This window comes from Bos javanicus, chromosome X (genome assembly GCF_032452875.1).
Source record: "Bos javanicus breed banteng chromosome X, ARS-OSU_banteng_1.0, whole genome shotgun sequence".
Classification (NCBI taxonomy): Eukaryota; Metazoa; Chordata; class Mammalia; order Artiodactyla; family Bovidae; genus Bos; species Bos javanicus.
In genome coordinates, this window is record NC_083897.1 from 3,638,869 (window position 1) to 3,662,926 (window position 24,058).

General features: G+C 45.0%; 1 protein-coding gene and 1 non-coding gene across 2 annotated transcripts in view; both read left to right on the top strand.

Annotated features, from left to right (window-relative positions):
- Positions 1–23,722, top strand: part of SLC25A43 (solute carrier family 25 member 43) — a 41,053-nt gene extending 17,331 nt beyond the window's left edge. The window contains exons 4-5 of the mRNA XM_061408521.1: positions 21,126–21,260; positions 22,088–23,722. Of these exons, the coding sequence (XP_061264505.1) occupies positions 21,126–21,260; positions 22,088–22,288 (336 nt within the window). The 3' untranslated portion in view covers positions 22,289–23,722. The remainder of the gene's footprint in view (positions 1–21,125; positions 21,261–22,087) is intronic.
- On the top strand, positions 10,523–10,595 carry TRNAE-UUC (transfer RNA glutamic acid (anticodon UUC)). The gene has a single exon. It is a non-coding gene; the product is annotated as a tRNA-Glu (tRNA).
- Positions 23,723–24,058: the final 336 nt, after the last annotated feature.

Sequence of the window (24,058 nt, forward strand, 5' to 3'; positions counted from 1 at the left end):
TTTTGACATTCCCAAAGGGCAACTTCATATGGTCAATTCTTAGAAAAGTTGATTTCTTCATATGATAATTATTCAGTTCAGTTCAGTCTCTCAGTTGTGTCTGACTCTTTGCAACCCCATGAACAGCAGCACACCAGGCTTCCCTGTCCATCACCAACTCCTGGAGCTTGCTCAAACTCATGTCCTTGAGTCAGTGATGCCATCCAACATCTCATCCTCTGTTCCCTTCTCCTCCTGCCTTCAATCTTTCCCAGCATCGGGGTCTTTTCCAATGAGTCTGTTCTTCACATCAGGTGGCCAAAGTATGGTCTTTCTAAAATAGATAGCTTCTTTAAAAAATCCAGAGTGAAGTTGAGTGGGAAAGAAGTGTGATATACTACAAACTTTTTATTCATTTTTTAATATCCTGGCCCTCAGAATTTCTTTTCCTGTCAGGAGTGAAAATGGGCTCTCGCTGGTTGGTCATCAAAAGGTGGATGAGACTAAGGCTACTTATATCACTGGCTTCCATGCTTTGAGGACCACTTTTTCAAATAGTAAAGCCAGAGGCATCTACCCAGCACTTTCTGGAACCTCTTACAATTTAGTGTTCCTTATGCAGAGTTCAAGGTTTCATGACCTCACTTCCTCCCTAGAGTAAGCCTTCCCAAAACCAGGACCTAGAGGTTAGAATGTGTGTGCTCAGTCACTCAGTCGTGTCTGATTCTCTGTCCATGGAATTATCCAGGCAAGAATACTAGAGTGGGGTGCCATTCCCTTCTCCAGGAGATCTTCCTGACCCAAGGATTGAACCTACATCTCTCATGTCTCCTGCATTGGCATGCAGGTTCTCTACCACTAGTACCACCTGGGAAGCCCAGGGTTTGGGGTAGTCAGTGAAAAGGGGTTAGATTCTAGGACCAACTCCAGTGCGTGGGGTTTTTTCCCACATACCAAGCAAGCCTCCAATGGCACATGGGAGTCCTACAGTTCCACTCAATTCAGACACTCTCAGAGACAGCATCAGATTCCTTGGGTTAAGGGCTCAGTCCCACAAGACTGCCCCCCACTTCAGATGCCGATCTCCAGTCTAGGTTGTCACCCGAGCTTCTGAAGTATAAATTAGAGGTTCACACAGCCTTGAATCCGATTAACTTGCTGGAGTGGCTCACAGAACTCAGGAAACTAGTTTATTCACTGGATTACTGGCAACCAGACTCCATCCATTTCGACACTTTCCAAAAGTCACTGTGTTAACATAAACTCAGGTGTGACTGAAAAGGGTTTGTTATGAATACCAAGGTACCTTTATTGCTCTCATCACTTAGGAAATGTCAAGTTAATATTATAGGCGCTCTGTGCCAGAAATGGGGACAGAGATCAAGTATATATTTATTATAAGTCACAGTATCGCAAAGGGTTTCAGATGAAATTCAGTGGCATCTAAATATGGGAATAGAGGTTTCAATCTTCTCTGTAAACTTTTAGCATTCCTTTCTTCACGCAAGAGCTAGAATAGTGACCTCTTATGGGGAAATCCAGCCACCACCACCATTCTACTCTAGAATATATATTTACCACAACAATTTACTGTATAGTGGAAGTGGGTTGTTGTCATTTAGTCCCTAAGTCATGTCTGACTCTTTGCAACCCCATGTACTGTAGCCCACCAGGCTCCTCTGTCCATGGGATTTTCCAGGCAAGAAGTGGTTTGCCATTTCCTTCTCCAGGGGATCTTCCCAACCCAGGGATTGAACCATCATGTCCTGTATTGTCAGGTGGATTCTTTACCATGAGCCACTAGGGAAGCTGAGAAGTGGGTGTTTGGAGGAAAATTTAATCATCTTTTTCCTTCGATAGAAACCTTCTTCATAATGCATACATACACAAAGCTCCAACAAGAAGCTTTAAAATAGTGCAAAGTCATGATAGTTGTAAGAAAAAAACTCAAAGAGGCAATTGCTTGGTTTTCATAAAAAATTATTAACATCCAGTTATGAATGAATGTCATCCAAAGATTCAGGAAGTGAATTCTTAGGGTTGCAGTCAAAATGTTATTTTACAGGAGTTAATAAGCAATAATGGGGCTTCCCTGACTGCCTGCAGTGCAGGAGACACGGATTCAATTCCTGGATCTGGAAGATCCCCTGTAGAAGGAAATAATCCACTCTAGTATTCTTGCCTGGAAAATCCCATGGACAGGGGAGCCTGGTGGGCTACAGTCCATGGGATTGTAAAAGAGTCTGACACGACTTAGCGACTAACTAACAACAACAGTAAACAATAGTACCCTGTCCAACCTACATTATTTTTTAAATTAATCTATTTATTTTAACTGGAAGCTAATTACTTTACAATATTGTAGTGGTTTCTGCATACATTGACATGAATCAGCCATGGGTGTACATGTGCCCCCCATCCTGAACCCCTCTCCCACCTTCCCCCCAATCCCATCCCTCAGGGTCCTCCCAGTGCACCGGCCCTGAGCGCCCTGTCTGATGCATTGAACCTGGACTGGCAATCTATTTCATATATGGTAATATATATGTTTCAATGCTATTCTCTCAAATCATCCCACCCTCACATTCTCCCACACAATCCATTCTGTTCTTTATATCTGTGTCTCTTTTGCTGTCTCGTGTATAGGGTTATCATTACCATCTTTCTAAATTCCATATATGACAACCTACTTAAAAAAAAAAATTAACCTCCCAAGGCAGAACCACAGGCTGCTTTTAAATGCAAATATGCATTGCTTTCTCTGGCCATTAGATGTCGCTGCAGTAACAGCATATCTGAGCACTACGTGAGGGTATGGAAGCCTTGCAGCTGGTGATCACTGTCCAGTTTACAACCTCCTGATCCCAGCTCAAAATACATCTTAAGTTTGGAGGATAAGGAACCTAGAAACAACAGGCTAGCCCTAAATTCTATTGCGGTTGTTTGTTCCTGCAAAGTACTCAATCCAACTTCTTCAAGAAAAGAGAGCGTTCTAAGTCTCCCTCCACATCCTCCTGGGGAGCAGGCAAGGTTTGCCAGCTGAATGTATAAGGAGAGAGCTTTGCAGGGCAGCCAGGCTCCTCTGACCTGAGCACACTTAATGGTAACATTTCCATTCCATTGGCTTTCCTCCTTACACTGCCCATCAGGAAGCAAATCAACATCAGGTGTCCATTAGGTAACCAGCTGGACAGGAAATTTCCTCACCCCAACACTGACTGGCCACTTTGTCTGAAGGTCTCATTCTTCTAATATATATGCTTTATCCAGACACACACATACACACACAATCTGTCCATTTAATGCCACTTCGGGTTGGAACTCTTTTGAGCACTAATGACAGTAATCAGAAGTCTTGTTTAACCAGCTGAGCCCTTCCTTCACTGTGCTTACACTCATTTTATTCCTTTTTCTTTCTCTTACCCTGGCTCCTGGCTGGCATGCTAGAGACTGGAGAGGTAAATAAAATTATGCATGTGCATGTTCTGATGGGATGGCTGCTGGTGGGAAGGGGGTGAGTCAGCCCCGTGCACATATACAGTGAGGTGCCCTGCACCTCGTGTGCCCTCGTGGCCCCCAAGACCACCGTGCCTGAAATGCCCTTGGCCACACTTCAGCACATTTCAACTCAAGCTCTTCCAGGTACACCCACCCTTGCCCGCTTTGTCTCTCCCACACCTAACCCAGAGCTTGGGACTGAAGAGGCTGGCAGCACTTGGTGTATTGAGAGAACAAGTAGAAAGGAAACAAGTAGATGGAGATTGATTTGCCTCCATGAGGACCAGGGAGTCCTGAGCAAATGGTTCTCTGAACAGTTCATGTGGAAAAAAAGAGAGAAGCTGCCGGGAAAATCTAGGGAGCAGCTGAGAAGGTGGAGCTTTGGAACACAGTGGGCCTTCTGAGAGGACCAGGAGGAAGGCTCCAGCCAAAAGCTGGGTCCCCGACAATTCTGCCTGACGTCCCCCTGTCCCTGCAGTCTGTATTAGGTGTCTCCGTTTCATCAAACATAAAACCAAGTGTTAGCCTGTCGCTTTCTACACAGGGGACTTTGACCTCATCAGGGCTCACAAGGCAAGCAGGATTAGGCCCGGTCAGCATTTGAACTAAAAGCACATAAGATGAAGAAGGACAAAGGTGGTATCCAAGTGGCACAGCTGACTGAGCAGAATATGCACAGTCTCTGGGTCAAGAGAATCCCCAGCTGTTCAAACTGAGATGCTGAACTGGGCACAGAGCTTCATCCATTCCCTCCAGGGTGCCTCTCCCCTCTCTGGGTTCCTCATGTTCATAACCCACATCCTCAGCCCTGAGCCATATTTCCTCAACCCTGAGCCATATTTCTCCAGCCCCGCTCCCGCACTTCTCATCGGTTGCTGGACACTGCTGTTTGGCCTCCACCTCTCCAGGGTCACCTCCAAGTATGTATCAAGCTGACTTCTCCCTCCGCTGAAACTGTCTTCCCAGGGTTCTCCATTTCGTTGCGGTCATTCCCCACTTACCCAGGCTGCAGACCCAGAAGTTGTCTCTCTTCCCCCTCCCCCAGTCAGCCTTGAACCCAGTTGGGTCGTCATTCCTAACACTCCCATGTTGGTCTTGTCACTGTCTCTCCCCTCCTCTAGGACCTTATCAGCTCATACGTCGACTACTGCAGTAATCTTCCAATTGATCTCAGGATTCATTCTAAAAATTAGCATAAGCATTGGGCACTGATGTACCAACCAGGCACTGTGCTACATGCTGTATGCTTATTATCTCATTTTAATCCTGGCAACAGACCTACCAGATTGGTACTGTTCTTATCCAGCCCATTTTACAGAGGAGAAAAGTGAGACACTAAGAGGTTCCATAGCCCACCCAAGTCCACACACTCAGTAACTGAGTAACTTGCATCACCAGGGTCAATATTCATTTCTGCCTCCTCCAGCCCAGCCTATGGGCTTCTGCCAGATGAATTTTCTTAAGATCTGCCTGTGTCGTGTCCTTTATTGCCCTGAGAGAATGAGGGCTGGGCCCCTTGGCCCCGCAGGCTGCCCTTACCAACTTTGCCACCCTTGTTGCACTGAGGCCCCCTCTATCAGGAGTTGCACAATCAGATGCTGGCAGGAACTTGGAAGTAGTGGAAAGAAGAGAAAGTAGGGAAACCCGGATAATATAACTAACACTCACCTCCTAAAGAATAAGCTTGCAAATGCACTCTGAGCCATCCTGGCTTTCAGAAGCATTCTGGAGAGCTAACTGCACTGTGCTTACAAAATGTGATCAGCATCTAAATACGAATTGCAGCGTGGAACAAAGTGGCCAGGGGAGGCTGCAGTGAGTTCCCCTTCTCCGAACAGTAGATGCCATTTAGAAATGTGGGCCCATTTTTCAAGGGAGCCTAAAATCCAGATTTTCCTGTGAGATCCCCCAATCTTTCAACGTTGGCAAATACAAGTTGTCAGATTCTGCCTGAGCTAAACAAAACAGGATTTTTAAACCTCTGCCTGTTCCAGCCTCCAGTTCAATCAAAATTATCTCCTTAGCCCCTCTCCTCCATCCCCCTGAAGAATAAGTGTATTTCACATTCCTGTCACCTCTGCCTGAAGCATCCACCTCCATCTCACCTGAGATGTGCCTCGTGGTGGCTGGCTCTTAGCAAGTTGTTGTTTAGCTAATTCATGTCCAACTCTTTTGTGACCCTATGGGCTGTAGCCCACCAGGTTCTTCTGTCCTTGGGATTTTCCAGGCAAGAATACTAGAGTGGGTTGCCATTTCCTACTCCAGGTGATATTCCCAACCCAGGGATCAAATCTGCATCTCCTGCATTGGCAGGCAGATTCTTTACTGCTGAGTCACCTGGGAAGCACTCTTTTGACTTACAACAGCACATATCTGTTGATTTCATTTGATAAATGAGTTCACTTTTCCTACCCCTTAAACAGTGGTCCTATTGTGATGGATCAAGACATCCATCTTGTGTTTTGCCTCTGTAAAACCACAAATGAGGGCGTTCCAAACCACTTGAGAGGGCATTTGGGGGTAGGAGAATCCAAGTTACTTAAAGTGTGCTCTGTCAATAACTATAGATGCTGTCTTCACTGTCACTACCCCCACCCCCAAGGGCATATTTTGTTCCAAAAGCTTTGTGGTTGAACAGCTCCTTTTAGGTGCTTCCCTGGTGGCTCAGATAGTAAAACAAAAAAAATCTGCCTGTGATAGGGGATACCCAGGTTCAATCCCTGGGCTGGCAAGATCTCCTGGAGAAGGAAATGGCTCCCCACTCCAGCATTCTTAGGGCTTCCCTGGTGGCTCAGATGGTAAAGAATCTGCCTGCCAATGCAGGAGTGAAGTCGCTCAGTCGTGTCCAACTCTTTGCAACCCCATGGACTGTAGTCTATCAGGCTCCTCCGTCCATGGGATTTTCCAGGCAAGAGTGCTGGAGTGGATTGCCATTTCCTTCTCCAGGGGATCTTCCCAACCCAGGAATCATACCCAGGTCTCCAGCATTGCAGGTAGATGCTTTACCGTCTGAGCCACTAGGGAATGCAGGAGACCTGGGTTCAATTGCTGGGTGGGGAAGATCCCCTGGAGAAGAAAATGGCAACCCACCCCAGTGTTCTTGCCTGGAGAATCCCATGGACAGAGGAGCCTGATGAGCTACCATCCACGAGGTCGCAAAGAATCAGACACAACCGAGCAACTAACACTTTCATTTTCACTTTTCAACCCCTTTTAAATGATACACTTAGCCTGTGTGTACACTCTGGTCCAGCTAGTTTAGTTTCCATAGCGTTTCTCCACGTGCCCTACCTCCTACCATCTCTCCACCATTGCTGCACGCCTCCACCCTTCCCTCCGGAAACCTTCTCTCATCTTCTCAAGAGGAAAGAGGTTCCCGGCTCTGAATGCCCATAGCTCCCTCTCTATAGCTTGCAGGCCCATGTCACATGCTTCCTTGTGTCATAATCTTCTGTGTTCATGATTCCTTCCAGACTGAGCTCCTTGCCTTTGGGACGTGTGTCTTACGTGTTTGTCCCCACAGCACATAACCTCATATATCAGGCACTTGATACTTGTTTTAAAATGAATAAAGTTCAGGGCTGGCTTCTGAGTTCCCACTGCCTTGTGAGTACAGGATTGAACCTTAGCTGCCACTGGATGAGCCCCAAGCCTGTGTGCTCATCCCTGCCCTGTGCTGAAGGTAAAAACAGCTGCCTTTTCCTGCCTGCTGACCTAGGGAAACCTCGGCTTTGTCCCCTGCCTCATACTGCCTGCAATCCTTGCTCTGATAACGCACTATCTCCAACCCCCCGCCTTAGCTCTCCTGTTCTGTGTATCTCAGCTCCAACACCTGTTACCATTTCAAGATAAGTAAATACGCTAAAAGGACAGAGAAAAACAGTCTTGATGGACACCCCCTCTTCACAACAGCCTCCCAACACTTTGTGCTTGATGAATCAGCATCATAGTGTTTGCACTTGCATGTTGATTTCAGTAAACGTGATATGAAGGAACAGATCTAGATCTGGCATAAGGATGGGGATATGTCTGGAGGAGGTAACCACAGGGAAGTCTTCCCCCGGAAATAAGAAATGACAATAATGTGATAATAACTACCATTTATCCATCATGTAATGTGAACCAGGCTGTGTATCATCCCATTCCATCCTCTTCATCCACCCTATTAAGTAAGTATAGTTAGTATCCCTAGTTTCTAGGTGAAGAAATGAGGCATGAGGCACAGAGAGGGTAAGTTACCTGCCCAGCATTCACTTAGCTACCAAGTGGCTCGAGGGCTAGGAAATCAGGTCTTTCCTTCAGGCCCATGCTTTATCCACCAGGGCTCCCGGGGCTTGTTCCTGCTGCTGCTGCTAAGTCGCTTCAGTCGTATCCAACTCTGTGCAACCCCATAGATGGCAGCCCACTAGGCTCCACCATCCCTGGGATTCTCCAGGCAAGAACACTGGAGTGGGTTGCCATTGCCTTCTCCCGAGCTTGTTCCTAGATGCTAGGTAATCAGTTAGGGTTTTGTTTTGTTTTTTTTTTTTTCAGTTCAGGATGACAGAGAATGAAACCTAATCTTGAGATTTGGGAACGCTGGGCCTCAGTTGAAAAAAAAAAAAAAAAACAGTAGCACGCTAGCTCAGAAATGGGCACAAGAGTGGCTTTGGCCAAGGAATGGTTAACTCAGTTGGAAGGGGGAAAAAAAAATCTTTAGAAAACCAGGCTGTTGGGCGCCCTGGCTTTCTTTGGTTACTGGCAGCCTGACAACGGAAAGCTTGAAGCCTGCAGATTGAAATGAGGAGCAGAGAACATTCAGCGGCCGTGGACCTTTGGCCGCCTCAGACTGGCCATGCCGCTCGGACAGACTGGGAAGAAAGCCCCAGCAGCTCGCCGAGCCCATGGCAGAGCAGGTGCAAAGCCCCAGCATGAGAAAGTGTAGATTATTCTCAGCACACCTGCCAGGAAGCACTACGTGCATTTCAGGTGTTCTGCCTAGTTCAGCATTTCTTGGTTGACATGGCATCTAGTCTCAGGAGGACTGTTTCCCCAGCACAGCCAACTCGCCCGCTGCTCCACAAATACAAACACCGCTGGGTTCTCGGCTCTCAGGGTCATGGGAGAGGGTGGGAACGTTACCTTGAGTTCACTGCATCTCTAATTCCTTGCCATCATTTTGCTTTGGTGGCCGGGCCCTTTGGGAACTGGCAGCTTCTGCCTCAGTCAGTAGCATTGCCTTGGCATTCTGAGGGGGGGAAAAAAGGACATTTTTCGGATCCAGGTAGAGGTCTGGACATCCCTCAGGCCAGGTGGCTTTGTTTGAGTATCATCATTAAGGTTTAAGGAAAGAAGTCTCCCCTTTGTTTGTTCCAAAGGTGTAGAGTGTCCTAAATACTTTAGGGATGGCAGTTGTTGATCATGGAAACAAGACCATTCCCTAGAGGGCAGGCACGGGGCCGGGCAGAGGGGTGGGGGGTGGGCCCAGGGCCGCAGGGAGGAGCCTTCCTAATTCCATTCATTGTAAAATCACTCTGCCCTTTCCTCCTGACTTTCACTGTCTCATTCTTTCCAAGAGATAAAGTCTGGGAATCAAAATGGCCAACCTCTGCTAAGCAGACTTCTTTGAGGTCCAGCTGGACAATAACAGCAGCTAAAATGGGAGCTCCCCTTCCCCCTGCCTCCAGGGTTGGGGTGAAGAGCGGGGAAGGGAAGGAAGTCCCAGGAAAGGCCCACAGCTGTGAGCACTCATCTGTAGGCCCTGCTGTCAGGAGGAGATGCACACTGGGGTTTGTGAATCCCTCTGCTGGCATCAAGCCAGCTTTAGAAATTCAGCACCAGTTTTTACCTCCTTTCCCTCACATAGATGTTATTCATTTGTTTTGGAGATTTGTTTGTCTCTTTTTTGTTTGTTTGTTTGTTTTTGGCCACGCCATGTGGCATATGGGATCTTAGTTCCCCGACCAGGGATTGAAACTGTGCCTCCTGTATTGGGAGCTTGGAGTTTTAACCGTTGGAACACCAGGGAAGTCCCTGTTCATTTGTTAAGGGAGGTGGTTGTTTGTTTTTTAATAATTTATTTACTTGTTTTTGGCTGTGCTGGGTCTTCATTGTTGCATGGGCTTTTTTTCTTTAGTTGCAGGTCGCAGGCTCTAGAGCACAGACTCAATAGTTGGAGTCACACAGGCTTAGTTGCCCCGCGTCATGTGGGATCCTCTTGGATCAAACCTGTGTCTCCTGCATTGGCTGCTGCTGCTGCTGCTAAGTCGCTTCAGTCGTGTCCGACTCTTAGCAACCCCATGGACTGCAGCCTACCAGGCTCCTCCGTCCATGGATTTTCCAGGCAAGAGTACTGGAGTGGGGTGCCATTGCCTTCTCCGCCTGCATTGGCAGATGGATTCTTTACCACTGAGCCACCAGGGAAGATCCCCTGCTCATTTGCTTTTGATAGCTGTGTTTATCTTAAAGCTTTCATTGGCAGACTAGCTCTGTGGTCCAGAGTGTGGGCTTTAGATGCCAGTCCTGCCCCTTACTCTGTGTGTGAACTTGGGTAAACCACGTTGCCTCTCTGAACCTCATCTTTCCTCCTCTGTAAAACAAGGGGAGAAGTGCCTGGTTCATATTCCTGTGGAGAAGACTGAATGGGGTTAATGCAGACACAGAGCCAGACACATGATAAATACTCAATAAAGCTAAGGTACTATTTTTATTCTTGAAGCATCTCTTCAGAATCTACTCAGGCATGATTAGAGGCCTGATTAGAGCTACAAAAGCCAGGCCAGGTGTGTTTATGTGTTTTCTATGATCACTATAAACACACAAATGAGCTAGCATCGAAAGACCTCAAAAGATCTTCCATCTCTATAGATAATGGTGAGAAGGGATGGTAGTGGAGTGGGTCATTCATTTGTTGGGTTAATTTAACAGGTGTTTACCCAGAGGCCACTGGGTGCAGCTACTGCATATGTCTGTGTATTCCCAGCCTGCTGAAAACTGGCATGTGCCAAATCTTTTCCCGCAAGCTTCCTACGCAGTCTCATTCCTTGTCAAGATGACACTAGGGACACCCCTGATGGTCCAGTGGTTAGGACTTGGTGCTTTCACTGCCAAGGGCCCAGGTTCAATCCCTGGTCAGGAAATTAAGATTCCGCAAGCTGTGGGGTGTGGCCAAAAGATCAAAACAAAATTTTAGAAGGTAACACTAAAAGTTGGCTGTGCCCTGCACACACTGCCACGGCCTCCCTCGGCTGCTCCCGTGCCTGCATCTCAATTGCTTTCTCGAGTCTGGTCCAGCTGCACTTTTGATTTCCCCACCTCCACCCCCAGCTGGTACGTGGAAACTATTTCTCTTCTCTTCCCAAGCAAAATACTAGCCTGCTGTCCATTTCCTCGCTGCCCCCACGTCACTGCAGGCTTTCCGAGTGGGTCATTATGGGGGATGGCTTGTAGGCCTGCCAAGCCGGGAGCAGCTGCCTATACCCGCTTGCATGGACATCCCCCGCCCCCAAGGAGCCAGGGTGTTTCTCAGCTGTATGAGGACAATTTGGGGGGACCTAGCTCTGCCAAGAGAAACTTGAGCCGTGTGGCTCACAAGACATAAAGGCCCTTTTACTTTAATACCATTGGATTTTTTTTTTTTTTTTTTTGACTTGTCTGACTCCTCGGGATTTGCCAACTGCCTTCCACGAATATACATTCTCAGACGGCTTGGAAACTGGATGGTGTGGTCTTCAGTTTGTGTCCTATGTTACTGCAGAAGTTAGAAGTTGTTTCCAAATAACAAGTAAGAGGTTATGAGCTCCTGTTGGCTCCAACTAGCAGACTCTTTTCTTCTTTTTTGTGTATTCTTTCTTTTGTCTCTCCTTTTACTCTTTTTTTCAATGAAGACTTTGGGTTTTTTAGAGCAGTTTTAGGTTTACAGCAAAATGGAGAGGAAGATACAGAGATTTTCTATAGACCCTCGGCTTCCACACATGCACAGCCTCCCCCAGTATCAACATCCCCCACCAGAGTGGTACACTTGTTACCACTGATGAACCTACCGTGACACAACATAATCACCCCAAGTCCAAAGTTTACCTTAGGGTTCACTCTTGGTGTTGTCCATTCCATGGATTTATGCTAATGTATAATGACGTCTTAAGTATCCTCTCTCTTCATGGCTTGATAACTCATACCTTTCTCAGTTTAATATTTCATTGTCTGATACTGGTTCATTTATCCATTCACACACTGAAGGACATCTTGTTTTGGAAGCTTTGGAAGTGAAGAATAAAGCTGCTTTAAACAACTATGTGCAGGTTTCTGTGAGGGCATAAATTTTTAACCTCCTTTAGGTAAATACCAATATCTAATCAGCACAATTGCTGCCTCCTATGGTATGAGTATATTTAGTTTTGTAAGAAACCACCAAACTGTCTTCCAGAGTGGCTGTACCGTTGTCCATGCCCACGAGTAATGAAGGAGAGTTCCTGTTGTCCCACATCCTCACCAGTATCTGTTGCCCTTGGTGTTCCGGATTGTGGCCTTCTAGTTGATGTGGAGTGGTAATTTGGTTGTTTCTTATTGTTGAGTTTTAAGAGTTCTCTCTATGGTCGCTTATCAGATATGACTTTTGCCGATATTTTCTCCTAGCCTGTGGTTTGTCTTCTTATTGTCTTCATTCATGCTTTTTTACAATTAACATTCTACCTTTTGCCTAGGGAACATATGCATTTGAAACAAAATCCAAGAGGTACAAATAATGTCCATTAAAAAGCTAGTTTTCCCCAACCTTTGTCCCTCGGCCCCTCCAGTTCTCTGTAGAGAAAACCCTATTGTTTCCAGTTTTTTACCTAGTCATTCCACACATGGTCTATCCAAAGATATACATAAACATGCATATTTATATTCTTTTTGTTTTTAGAAAATCAGCAGCATGCATATATCTCTTCTACGCTGTTTTCTTTTCCACCTAAAATGTATCTTGGAGATGGCACCTTATCAGTCCAGATTTAACTGCCACATACTTTTAAATGGTGACATCGTGTTCCATAGTATGACATACTATCTCTTTGATAGACATTCAGATTATTTCCAGTTTGCTGCTCTTATCAACAATGCTGCAACAAAAATCCTTGTAACATACATCATTTCCCACATGGGCAAATGTATCTGTAGGATAGATTCCTAGAATTAGGATTGCTCTAATCAAGGGAATATGAGTTTACATCTTCACAAGTATTATTTAATTATTTCAGTACTCATGGAAAGAATAAAAAAACCTAAAACATTGCCTCTGGTAGAAGACCTCTGGGGAGTTTATCACAGAAACAATCAAGCACATTGCTTTGAAGTGCTTACCTATCATTTCCACTGACTGCAAATCCTATCCTTCTTTCCTTCAATATGTATTAAGCACGTTCTGGGTGCTGAGCATATTGGTAGCCTTTGGGAACAAAACCATAAACAAGATAGACATAGTCACTGCCCTCATGGTATTTAGTCTGTGAGGTATGGGGGGTAGAGAGACATGAAATAATTATACACTGAAAGTGAAAATGTTAGTTGCTCAGTCATGTCTAACTCTTTGCAACCCCATGAACTGTAGCTCTCCAGGCTCCTCTGTCTGTTGGATTCTCCAGGCAAGAATACTGGAATGGGTTGCCATTTCATTCTCCAAGGGATCTTCCCAACTCAGGGATCGGACCCAGGTCTCCCACATTGCAGGCAGATTCTTTACCGTCTGAGCCACCAGGGAAGCACTATCCACTAGATCATTACAAACTGTATCACACGCCATGAAAGAGAAGTACGGGGTGACCAAAAGTGTGTACTGGGCTCCTGACTTAGGCTGGAGATCTGGGAAGACTTCCCTGCAGAAGTAATGTTTAGTCTCATCGGTAAGAAAGACTTAGCTAGGCAAAGGGAAGCACAGATTTGAAGTCCTAGGGGCAGGAAGGAGTTGTGGAGTAGGACCAGCAGCGTGGATTAGAGGAGCAAGAAAGAGCCTTCAAGGTCATTTAGTTTCAGCCTCCTTAATCTGATGTGTGAGGAAAGGAAGGTTCAAGGAATTCAAGGACTTGGTCAAGGTGAGGCAAATGGTGGCAGAGCCAGATCTAGGACTCAGCTTTCTCAGGTGACGTCTGCTGTAGAACACTGCGTCCATTCTGGCAGATCTGAACTTGACACCACAGGATAGTCACCTGGGTTTGTATGGAGGGAGGATTTAAGTTCAGGGCCTTGTGGTTAGTAACCTGATACGCTTTGTGTCTCTTTACTAGTAAGATACAGTTTGGGCAAATGGCAGTCTAGCATTCTAGGCTCCTGGGTTGGTTTAGTCTTCAGTATACTTGTCTCTTCTCCAAGCTTTGGGAGGTTTTGGGGGTTTTTTTGTTGTTGTTGCTGTTGTTGTTTGGGTATTTTGGGGAGTTTTTAGGTTTGGGGGGTTTTCTGTTTTGACCATGCTGCACAACTTGTGGTATCTTAGTTCCCCAGCCAGGGACCGAACCTGAGCTCTTGGCAGTGAAAGCACAGAGTCCTAACCACTGGACTGCCAGGGAATTCCCTCTTCTCCAAGCTGAAACACTCTATAGTAATGATAATGGTGGTTACTATTTGTCAAATGCTGTTCTAAGCACTTTACATGTATTTCATTTAATCTTGACAACAATCCTATAAAACATGCATTATTATTATTATTATCCCATTTTACAGATGAGGAAATTGAGGCTCGGGTAGGTCAAGGCATTTGCTCAAAGTCCCAAGGTTAGTGAGTGGCAAACTGAGGTCTCAATCTAAGCAGTCTGGCCTCAGTGCCCATGTGCTCTCACTGCCCAGGTGCTCTCACTGTCAGCAGCTGGGGGGTGGGCTCAGGTCTTAGCCTTAGCTGCTGTGTGCTATGAAAGGCCCACGCCAGCGAAACTCAACCTGTCTGCCTATCAGACTCATGTGGGGAGCTTGCCAAAACTGCTGACGTCCAGACCTCACCCCAAGTCAGTTAAATCACAGTCTCCAGGGCTGATTCCAATCATTGATGGTTTTGAAAAGCTTCTTAATCCGAGCTGCTATAACAGAAATACTATAGATTAGGTGACTTGACAAGCACTTACGCCTCACGGTTCTAGAGACTGGGAAGTCCAAGATCAAGGTGCCAGCAGGTTTGGTATCTGGTGAGAAGCCACTCCCTGGTTTGCAAATAGCCACTTTCTTGCTGTCTTCTCCCATGGTGGAGTGAGAGACATTATTTCTCTTGTGTGTCTCCTTATAAGAGCACTAATCCCATTGATGAGGGCTCCACCCTCATAACCTAATCACCTGCCACCTCCAAATACCATCACAGTAGGGATTAGGGATCCAACATATGAACTTTGGGGACACACAGTCAGTCCAGGGGGCAACCAGCAATAGGATTTTGCCTTTGCAATCTGGGTGTCTATTTGGTTTTTTTTTTATTAAATAAAGTTTTTATTTTGTATTGGAGTACAGCTGATTAATGATATTGTGATAGTTTCAGGTGCACAGCAAAGGGACTCAGCCATACATGTACATGTATGCATTCTCCCCCAGACTCCTCTCCCATCAAGGCTGCCACATAATATTGAGCAGAGTTCCATATACTATACAATAGGACCTTGTTGGCTATCCATTTTCTGGATATCTGTTTAGTGTGACCCTTGTAGAGGCATTTATTCATACCATACCATGAGCAAACTCATGACTTTGAGCAAACTCCAGGAGATAGAGAAGGACAGGGAAGCCTGGCACACTGCAGTCCACGGGGTCACAAAGAGCCAGACACGATGGAGCGACTCAACACCACCACCATGAGCTCCAGTCCTAGCATAAAGAATCCATTCAGTGTGTGCTGTGGCACTCACATTCGAGGTTGCTATGTGGTAACAGGTTTACAGAGGGCTGAGGTAGTAATCTCACTGGAAATAGTGTAGCTTAGTGGGATAGAGCTTCAATCTGACCCAGATTCAAGTTGATGCTTTTTTCAAGCAGTCTGTGATTTTGAAAATTTCTCTTTTCTCGGGCTCTATTTTGCCATCCATAAAACTGGGCTAGTAAGATAATACTGCCTATTTCATGAGGCTCCTGTGAGGATTAAATGAGCTAATCCATGTCAAGTGCTCAGTGTAATGCCTGACACCTATAACTCTGTAAATATTGGCCATTTTATTTCCTGGCCATACATGAGGCTTATTTGAGCCCGGTCACAGGTAAACAGTTGTACTGGGGAAAGCTACTAGCGACACTGATATTGAGGGGAATTTTGTTTGACATTTGACGAGTGCCTGGTATAGACCCTGAAGAGCTGGGACAGTGAGGACTGCCTAGTGTCTGCTCCCATGAGCTTGCAGGCTGCCAGCCCAGAGATTGCATCCAGATAACTTATACCAGGTAGCCTGGCCCATGGCAGAGGTCTAACCAGTACCTCAGGGAGCACAACACAGGAAAAGAAAAGACTGGAGATGTTTCGGTTCAAGTCCAAAGGTGGACTGCAGGCAGAATTCCGTTTCTCATGGCACCTCAGTCGGTCTTTTTCCCTCTAAAGGCCTTCAACTAATTAGATGAGACCAACCCACATTATGAAGGGTAATTTGCTTTACTCAAAAGCCTAGTGACTTTTTAAAAATTGAACTATAGTTGATTTAAATGTTGTGTTAGTTTCAGGTGAACAGCAAAGTGATTCAGTTATATATATATATTTATATTCTTTTTCAGATTCTTTTTTATTATAGGTTATTACAAAATATTGAGTATAGTTCTCTGTGCTATGCAGTAGGTCTTTGTTGTTTATTTTATATACAGTAGTGTGTATATATTAATCCCAAACTCCTAATTTATCAAATTAACAAAGTCTAGTGACTTAAATGTTAATCACAGCTACAAAATACCTTTACAGTAACATCCCAACTGGTATTTAACCAAATATCTGGGTACTGACCATGGCCTAGCCAAGTTGACACATGAAACTAGCCCATCATGGGGTGATATTGGGAAATGATGCTGGGAAGATAGGTGGGGGCCAAATTGTAGAGAGTTTTGAATTCTATTAAGTTTTCTTTAGAAAACACTCCTTCTGGAAGTTTTCCTTTGGAAAACTGGGGATTGGTGAAGGTTTCGAAGCAAAGCAATGACAGTATCTGATGAGTTTTGAGTGGTATACACAAGAGGTGAAGAGGACTTAAGGGAACTCCTATTTGGGGCCTGAGCAAAGAGGTCAAAACACATATACAGTTTGTGGTGTTTATTAGACTTTTAAGTGGAGAGATGTCAAGTTGATAGTTGGTTACATGATCCTCTGGCTCAAAGGAGAGAGGGGGCCAGAGGAGAACAGGAAGAAGGCCAGTGCAATTGAAGTGTAGTGGCGCAAGATGAAACTGAAAATATGTCCTGGCGCAGGTCACGCAGGGCCTGAGCCTTCGCGTCATGTGTTCAGCCAGTTCCTACCAGCTCAAGAGAGCTGATTATTAAATTGCAGCAAATTTGGGTGCTGGTTAACCTCACAGTTGGTAGCCTGCAATCTGCCATGGTAGGAGTATTTACAACATTGAAATAAAGAAATTCTACAACTCAGGGCTTCCTCCACCCACAGAACCAGTTGTTAAATATTTACTACAATATTACCACTACAGCTTACAGACAGCAGTGAAAATTTTATATTTATTCTCAGTGGCTTTAATAAAGTCATTAAAATATTTTAAGCAGGTGAGTAAAAAGATTTGACTTTTTTTTTAATCACTCTGGCTGCTCTATAGAGACAGAAGGCAAGAAGTCTCAAACTTTTTCTGTCCCAAACAGACTACTAAGGATGCTGCTACAATGGTCCATGTGAACACTGAAGGCGGAGTGAAGGGAAGACATCTGAAAGATTGTTAGGGTCCCAAGATTGACCATAGATCCTGATTCATCACAAATTGACTATAACTGAACCTGTTATATAATTCATGTAACTTGGTTAGTGTTTTTTGTTTTAGTGGTGGTAGGGGATCCCAGGTTGCAAAATTATTACCTTGACTTATGACTGGGGGCTTTTTGCTATTTTACTGGAAACCAGCAGAAGATAGATCAATAATATTATCTCATAACAGAATAAGACAGTTAATTTCCTGCATGAGCACAATCTCCTCTTTTTAATATTTCAATCTTCCAGTAGCAAGATGCACTTCAAACCTTGCAATTAGGCTGATTCTTTCTAAGGGAAAGGAAGCTTAATATCTCTTTGACAGCAGTTCTTTCTCAATGGGATAGGAAGGAAAAGAGGCCATGTCAGAACAGTGCTAAGATGAACACTTTAAAGACATTCGCCAAAGACCCCTGACCATTTTTGGCTCCTGTAACTCTAGGCTGGAGACTCAGCTTGTTCGTTTCACATTCCTTTTCTCATACTCTGTCTGTGCTTGGTTGTTATTATACCTCAAGGGGAAGGCCTAACCCCAAAGTTCACCCTTTGCCTTGATGGAGAACAGAAATCCCTTTCCTACAGAGCTGAAATTCTAGTTGGGGGGTAGGAGCAACCAATAAAGAAAATAAGTAATTATACCAACTATGAAAGAGCAAGGAAAGGAGATAGGCCTGGCCACAATCAGTTCAGCAGGGTAATGGAGACAGATGTTAAACTGAGTGGGTAGAGTGGGGAGGTGGGAAGAGAGGAAGTGGAGTCAGCCAGAGTAGACAGCTATTTCAAGAAGTACAGATGGAAAGGGAGAGACATGTCCATCCACAGCTAGATGGATAAGCAAATTATGATACGTCTGCACAATGGAATACGACTCAGCAGTAAAAAAAACCTATTGATGAACACAGCATGGATGACTCTCAAAGGCATCATGCTGAGTGAAAGAAGCCCATCTCAAAACAGTTACAAGCTCTATGTTTCCATTTATATGACATTCTCAGGGAGCAAAACTACAGGAACAGAACAGATCAGTGGTTGCCCTGGCCTAGGGTGGGGGTGACTGTGATTATAAAGGAGCAGGAAAATTCTGGGGGCTAATGGAGCAATTCTATATCCTGATTACAGGGGTGGTCACACAGATCTATACATGTGTGTGCATGTATGCTCAGTCCTCAGTCATGTCTGACTCTTGCAACCCCATGGACTGTAGCCTGCCAGATTCCTCTCTCCATGGAATTTACCAGGCAAGAATATTGGAGTGGGTTGCCATTTCCTCCTCCAGGGGATCTAACTCAGGGATTGAACCTGTGTCTGCTGCACTGACACGTGGATTCTTTATCACTGAGCCACCAGGGAAGCCCATCTATACATGTGTCTATACTCATGTAACTACGCCCAAGCAAGGTAATTTTACTGTATGTTACTTCGGGAACACGAGATTGGGCAGAGTCTAAAAGACAAAGATTGGAGGAAGGAGTTGTTTTTTCATATGGGAGGGACTTGAGTTTATTCATTTACTAAGGGAGGAAATCAGGTCTCTTGGGAAAGGTGGCCAAGAGGAATTCAAAGGTGTGAGATCCAGGGCACCAGTGGGAAGGAAAGATGATCTGTCTTCCCCACAAACTGTGCAACACAACACAAACTCCATCTGGGACAGAGGACACTGTGATGTGCAGGGCGTTGTGTATGGTGAGGTTGGGAAGAGCCACTGGGAGGAATGGGAAACGATGCTTCCAGAGCTCACCCTGCAGTATGATGGTCCAGCGGAGGCTAGAGACCTCAAAGCTTCAGTGGTGCCGACCTGTCCCTTTGTGGACTCATGTTCAACAGCTTGGTGCAGAGAAGAGGTTGGTGGGGAGGGGGGATGGAGATCAGCTGAAGGACAAAGGGCAAGGATTTTAAGACCAGGAACAAAAAGAAGGGCTGGGAGGTCAAGAAAAGGAGGACCATGAAGCCAACAGGGAACTAATAGCATGGGAGACAAGGGAGAGGGCATGTGACTAGATCAGTTAGTGATCCGAATGATTATGGTTAATAGGCATCAGGGAGCAGGGGAGCTGGATGGATGAGGACACTGGTCCAAGCAGTTCTGAAGTGGAGACAGAGGACTCATATGTCAGGTTAGGGGTTTGACTGATATTTAGAATACTTTATACAGAATAGTCATAGCAGGACTTCCCCAGTGGTTCATATGGTAAATAATCTGCCTGCAGTGCATGAGACACGTGTTCAATCACTGGGTTAGGAAAATCCCCTGGAAAAGGAAATGGCAACCCACTCCAGTACTTTTACCTGGAGAATTCCATGGACAGAGGAGCCCAGCGGGCTACAGTCCATACGGTTGTAGAGAGTCCGACACGACTGAGCAACTAACACTTTCACTTTCAGCTCATATTTATTGATCCTTTCCATGTGCCTGACACCAGTACTTTGCATGCACATCTCATTCATTCTCACAGCAGATACTATTCCTGTTTTCTAAATAAGGAAACTGAGGCTCGAAAAGATTAGATGAGTTACCCAGGGTCACATGACCAGTAAGTGGAGCAGCCATGGACTACAACCCAACCTGTTTGAATCCAGGGTTTATGCTTCTCTGACTAATATACTCTATTGCTTCTCCCACATGGAAAAGCTTGATTCATCATAATAAAATGCTATATTGACCTCAACTAGACATCTCAGAAACGAACCTAAGTAGATGTATAGCTTGATGTCAATGTGTCTGCATTTCTGAAAGCCACCTATAAGGGGCTGTCCCCCTCACACTGGATGAGTGTTGTCAATTCTGCCTGTAGATGGTATATTGAAAAGTTCTTTCATTTGATCATAAAATTATTTTGTCAAAGGACAAAAAATTACTTTCAGAGATGGGGCATTTTGGTGGTCAGCCAGAATGGTACTGGGAGTGGTGATGAAATGCATGGGGTAACCAAAGGAGTGGGTGGTCAAAGGGGTGTCAAGGTGAGGATCATGGATGCCTATGTCTAGAAACAAGGTATGAGATGGAATGACTATAGATGCTAAAGTTCCCTATGACGGTGGTGACTGTGGAAGAGGGGGAGCTACTAGGTGTCACAGGCCTCAGTGAGTGTAGAAGAGTGGCCAGGAGGCCAGTAACTGAAAACAGCAACGGGTGTGGTTTAGTGCCACCAGCCCCAGCTGAGAGCTTTTGACATGAGAGTGGCCAGGGTCTGGGAACAGAAAGCGGGAGCTGGAAGAATGCCCTTCCCTCTGCTGCCCATTCCAGGACATCTGTGAGGTGGGGAAATGAGCAGCCCCTATTTGAGGGCTTCATAGAGGAGGGATCATTTAAGACAAGGAAACAGAAGGCACTTAAAAAAGATTAAAGTCTCTGTTACAACCTGTTTAATGTAAAACAGTATCCTTGGCAGCTTGCAGCTGTTTGTGAGTATAGTATATGTGTTAAATCCTTATAGCTAATAAAGAAGACAAATGAAAATGAAAAAAAAAGATTAAAGGCCTGAGAGGTGTCTACCATGTCCAGAGGGTATAGATTGAGAGGCAGTGGTAAGTGTGAAGTGGAGTCTGTCCAGAATAGCTGCTTCCTTCTAAGAACAATAGCCCCAAACATGTGAATAGGGTGTCACGGCTTTCCTGCCCACTAATACTCATTCTAAGCCTACAGAAAAGATAGAGTCCTGTGGCGGCCATTTCATCATCATCTTGGCCAGGACATTGAATCTTGAGACCTTGGCTGCTTGACAAAACCATTATTTCCCAGTGACTAAATCACCTCATCCCCTCTTCTCTTTCCTACCAGGCTCAGAGCCCCTACCTTCCCCATGGTGGAGGGGTGGATGTCCATTTCTCAGGAGCAATGGACTGCTTCCGGCAGATAGTGAAAGCCCAAGGGGTCCTGGGGCTCTGGAATGGATTGGCAGCCAACCTGCTGAAGGTGAGAGAAGTGGTCAGTCTCCCACTTGTCCGCCTCGCCACTGCCACCCTGTTCTATACCTTTGCCACTCCCTCTGCAGTTTGCCCGCAAACACCTCCTCTAGCACAGAGCCTGTGAATGCAGGCTGGATGTTGGCCCTAAAGAGTGGGGACCCTGTGCAGTGTTGGGACATCTGATACCCCATCCCAGAGGAGCTAAGCATTTAGTGTCAAGGTTCCCAAAATGGAGGTTCATAGACTCCTAAAAGGACTATAACCCCCTATCCTAAAATTGTATGAAAAAATGTGTCCATATGGGCGTATGTGCATCTCTCTGGGGAAAGGATCCATAACTTTTATCATTTTCCAAAAGAACTCCATGACTTTAAAAAAAAAAAGGTCAAGAACTGTGGACTAACCTTGCACTAGTTGGCACAGAAATGATTCCAATCAAGACAAGATTATATTAGGAATTGCCCAGCTGTCCAGTGGTTAGGACTGAGCATTTTCACTACTGAGTTCAATCCTTGGTCAGGGAACTAAGATCCCACAAACCATGCATGGCATGGCCAAAAAAAGGCAAGTGTATGTTGACAAGCAGTGTTAGATTGTCTACATGCATATCAACCCACACCCAGGCTTCCCCAGGGCAGGCCCTTCAATGGCTCTGCCACTCCTCTCCCCAACCCTCACTGGGCCGGCTTGCATTTTTCCATCTTCCCTGATTCCAAAATAATGACCATGTTGTATTGTCCATAGCCTTTATCTCAGTTTACCCTGATCCAAGTTGATTGCAGATGCATTGATGTTTTAAGATTTTCACATGATTTTCATTTTCTTTCTCTACAGATAGTTCCATATTTTGGAGTTATGTTTGGCACCTTTGAGTTCTGCAAGAGAATCTGTCTTTACCAAAATGGTTACATCATGTCTCCTCTGAGCTATAAATTGACCCCAGGGGTGGATCAGAGTTTGAAGCCCCAGGAGTTACGGGAATTAAATAAGTTCTTCAAAACTGGACAACTAAAGTCTAAAAAACCAACTCTTTAAAACTGAATGGAACTAGAGGTGCATTGATTGAAGGCGTGTTGCAATCAGAGAGGAATGTAGCCTCAGAATTGTGCACGCATGGAGTAACGAGAGGGTGCTCCTGTCTGCTGCTCTTGGAAATGAGAAGATTCGGCCATACCTGAGCTCCAGAGTGATGGCCCTGTGAACACCTGCACCACCATGATTTTATAACAAAACCTAGCAGTAATGAAATGTACAGTTTACACTCTGGATATAAATAGGCAATGTCAGTCAGTCAGTTCAGTCACTCAGTCATGTCCAACTCTTTGCGACCCCATGGACTGCAGCACACCAGGCTTCCCTGTCCATCACCAACTCCCAGAGCTTGCTCAAACTCATGGCCATCAAGTTGGTGATGCCATCCAACCATCTCATCCTCTGTCCTCCCCTTCTCCTCTTGCCTTCAATCTTTTCCAGCATCAGGGTCTTTCCCAATGAGTCAGTTCTTTGAATCAGGTGGCCAAAGTATTGGAGCTTCAGCTTCAACATCAGTCCTTCCAGTTAATATTCAGGATTCATTCTCTTTAGGATTGACTGGTTTGATCTCCTTGCAATCCAAGGGACTCTCAAGAGTCTTCTCCAACACCACAGTTCAAAAGCATCAAATAGTTGAAAAGCATCAAATAGGCAGTGTACAAAACACCAAAGAAAGGGCCTGGCCATGACCCCTCAGAGCAACGTGCTTTTGAAGTGACTGGGCAGACAGCATGCTGGAGCTCTGCCACAGGCTCACAGGCTCACTAACCCACAGCAGCCTAGTTTCACCCAGATTCACTAGAGACTTCCCGATCCAGTCATTCTAGAACTCACAATCCTGGCTGACTTTGGAGTGCACGCACCATGATGTAAATTATGCCTTACCAGAAACTAAATGAAAAGCATTTAACATTTAAAAGTTACCACCGTCATAGTAGATCCAGCCTTCTTTATTTAAGTTTGAAGCCTTCTTGTGTTTCTAGAAGGTAGTTTGTAGCATAACTGCTTCGTTATGCCCCAGAAAACCTTCTTTCAGTTAGTCATTGTATAGTTCAAATGGCCTGAATTCTCTGCCTTTTTAGTTTGCTTTGCAAGCCTACCCAGAAAATAAATTATTTAGCCAACTTATTCTCACAGCATGTCCCAGTTGCCTAGAGAGGATCAAATAGAACATTTGACACACACACAGACCCACAATGTAACTAAAAAAGCACTTTGGGCTAATCATGTCTACTAGATTTTTTTTAAATCAAATTTTGGGTTTATTCTACCTTGGGGATTCTATGTCAAGTTTATGTAATTGTACCTTTTGAATAGCCTATCTATGCATTAAAAAGCAATATCTAATATTAAGTTGTTAATTTATACACACACAGAAAGAGACTTTCAGTATGTTGGAAGTATTTTTCCCTATTAAATTTATTTTCCAAAGAAAAATTATGTGTTGGTCATTTATTATTAATTTGAGTTAGAAAATTATTGCTATATACATACTGGCCAAAATCTTTAAACTCTCAGAAACTTGTCCTATTGAAATATATCAAAATAACTCATTTTTTCAGCCACTGGGGCAGACTGTGTTTTATGGAAAAGAGAAGTTGATACACACAAGAAAATCTCATCTGTAGCCCAATCAGTTACAGTTTCGTTTCAGTTCAGTTCAGTCACTCAGTCATGTCTGACTCAGTTGACTGCAACTCCATGGATTGCAGCACTCCAGGCTTCCCTGTCCATCACCAACTTCCAGAGCTTGCTCAAACTCATGTCCATTGA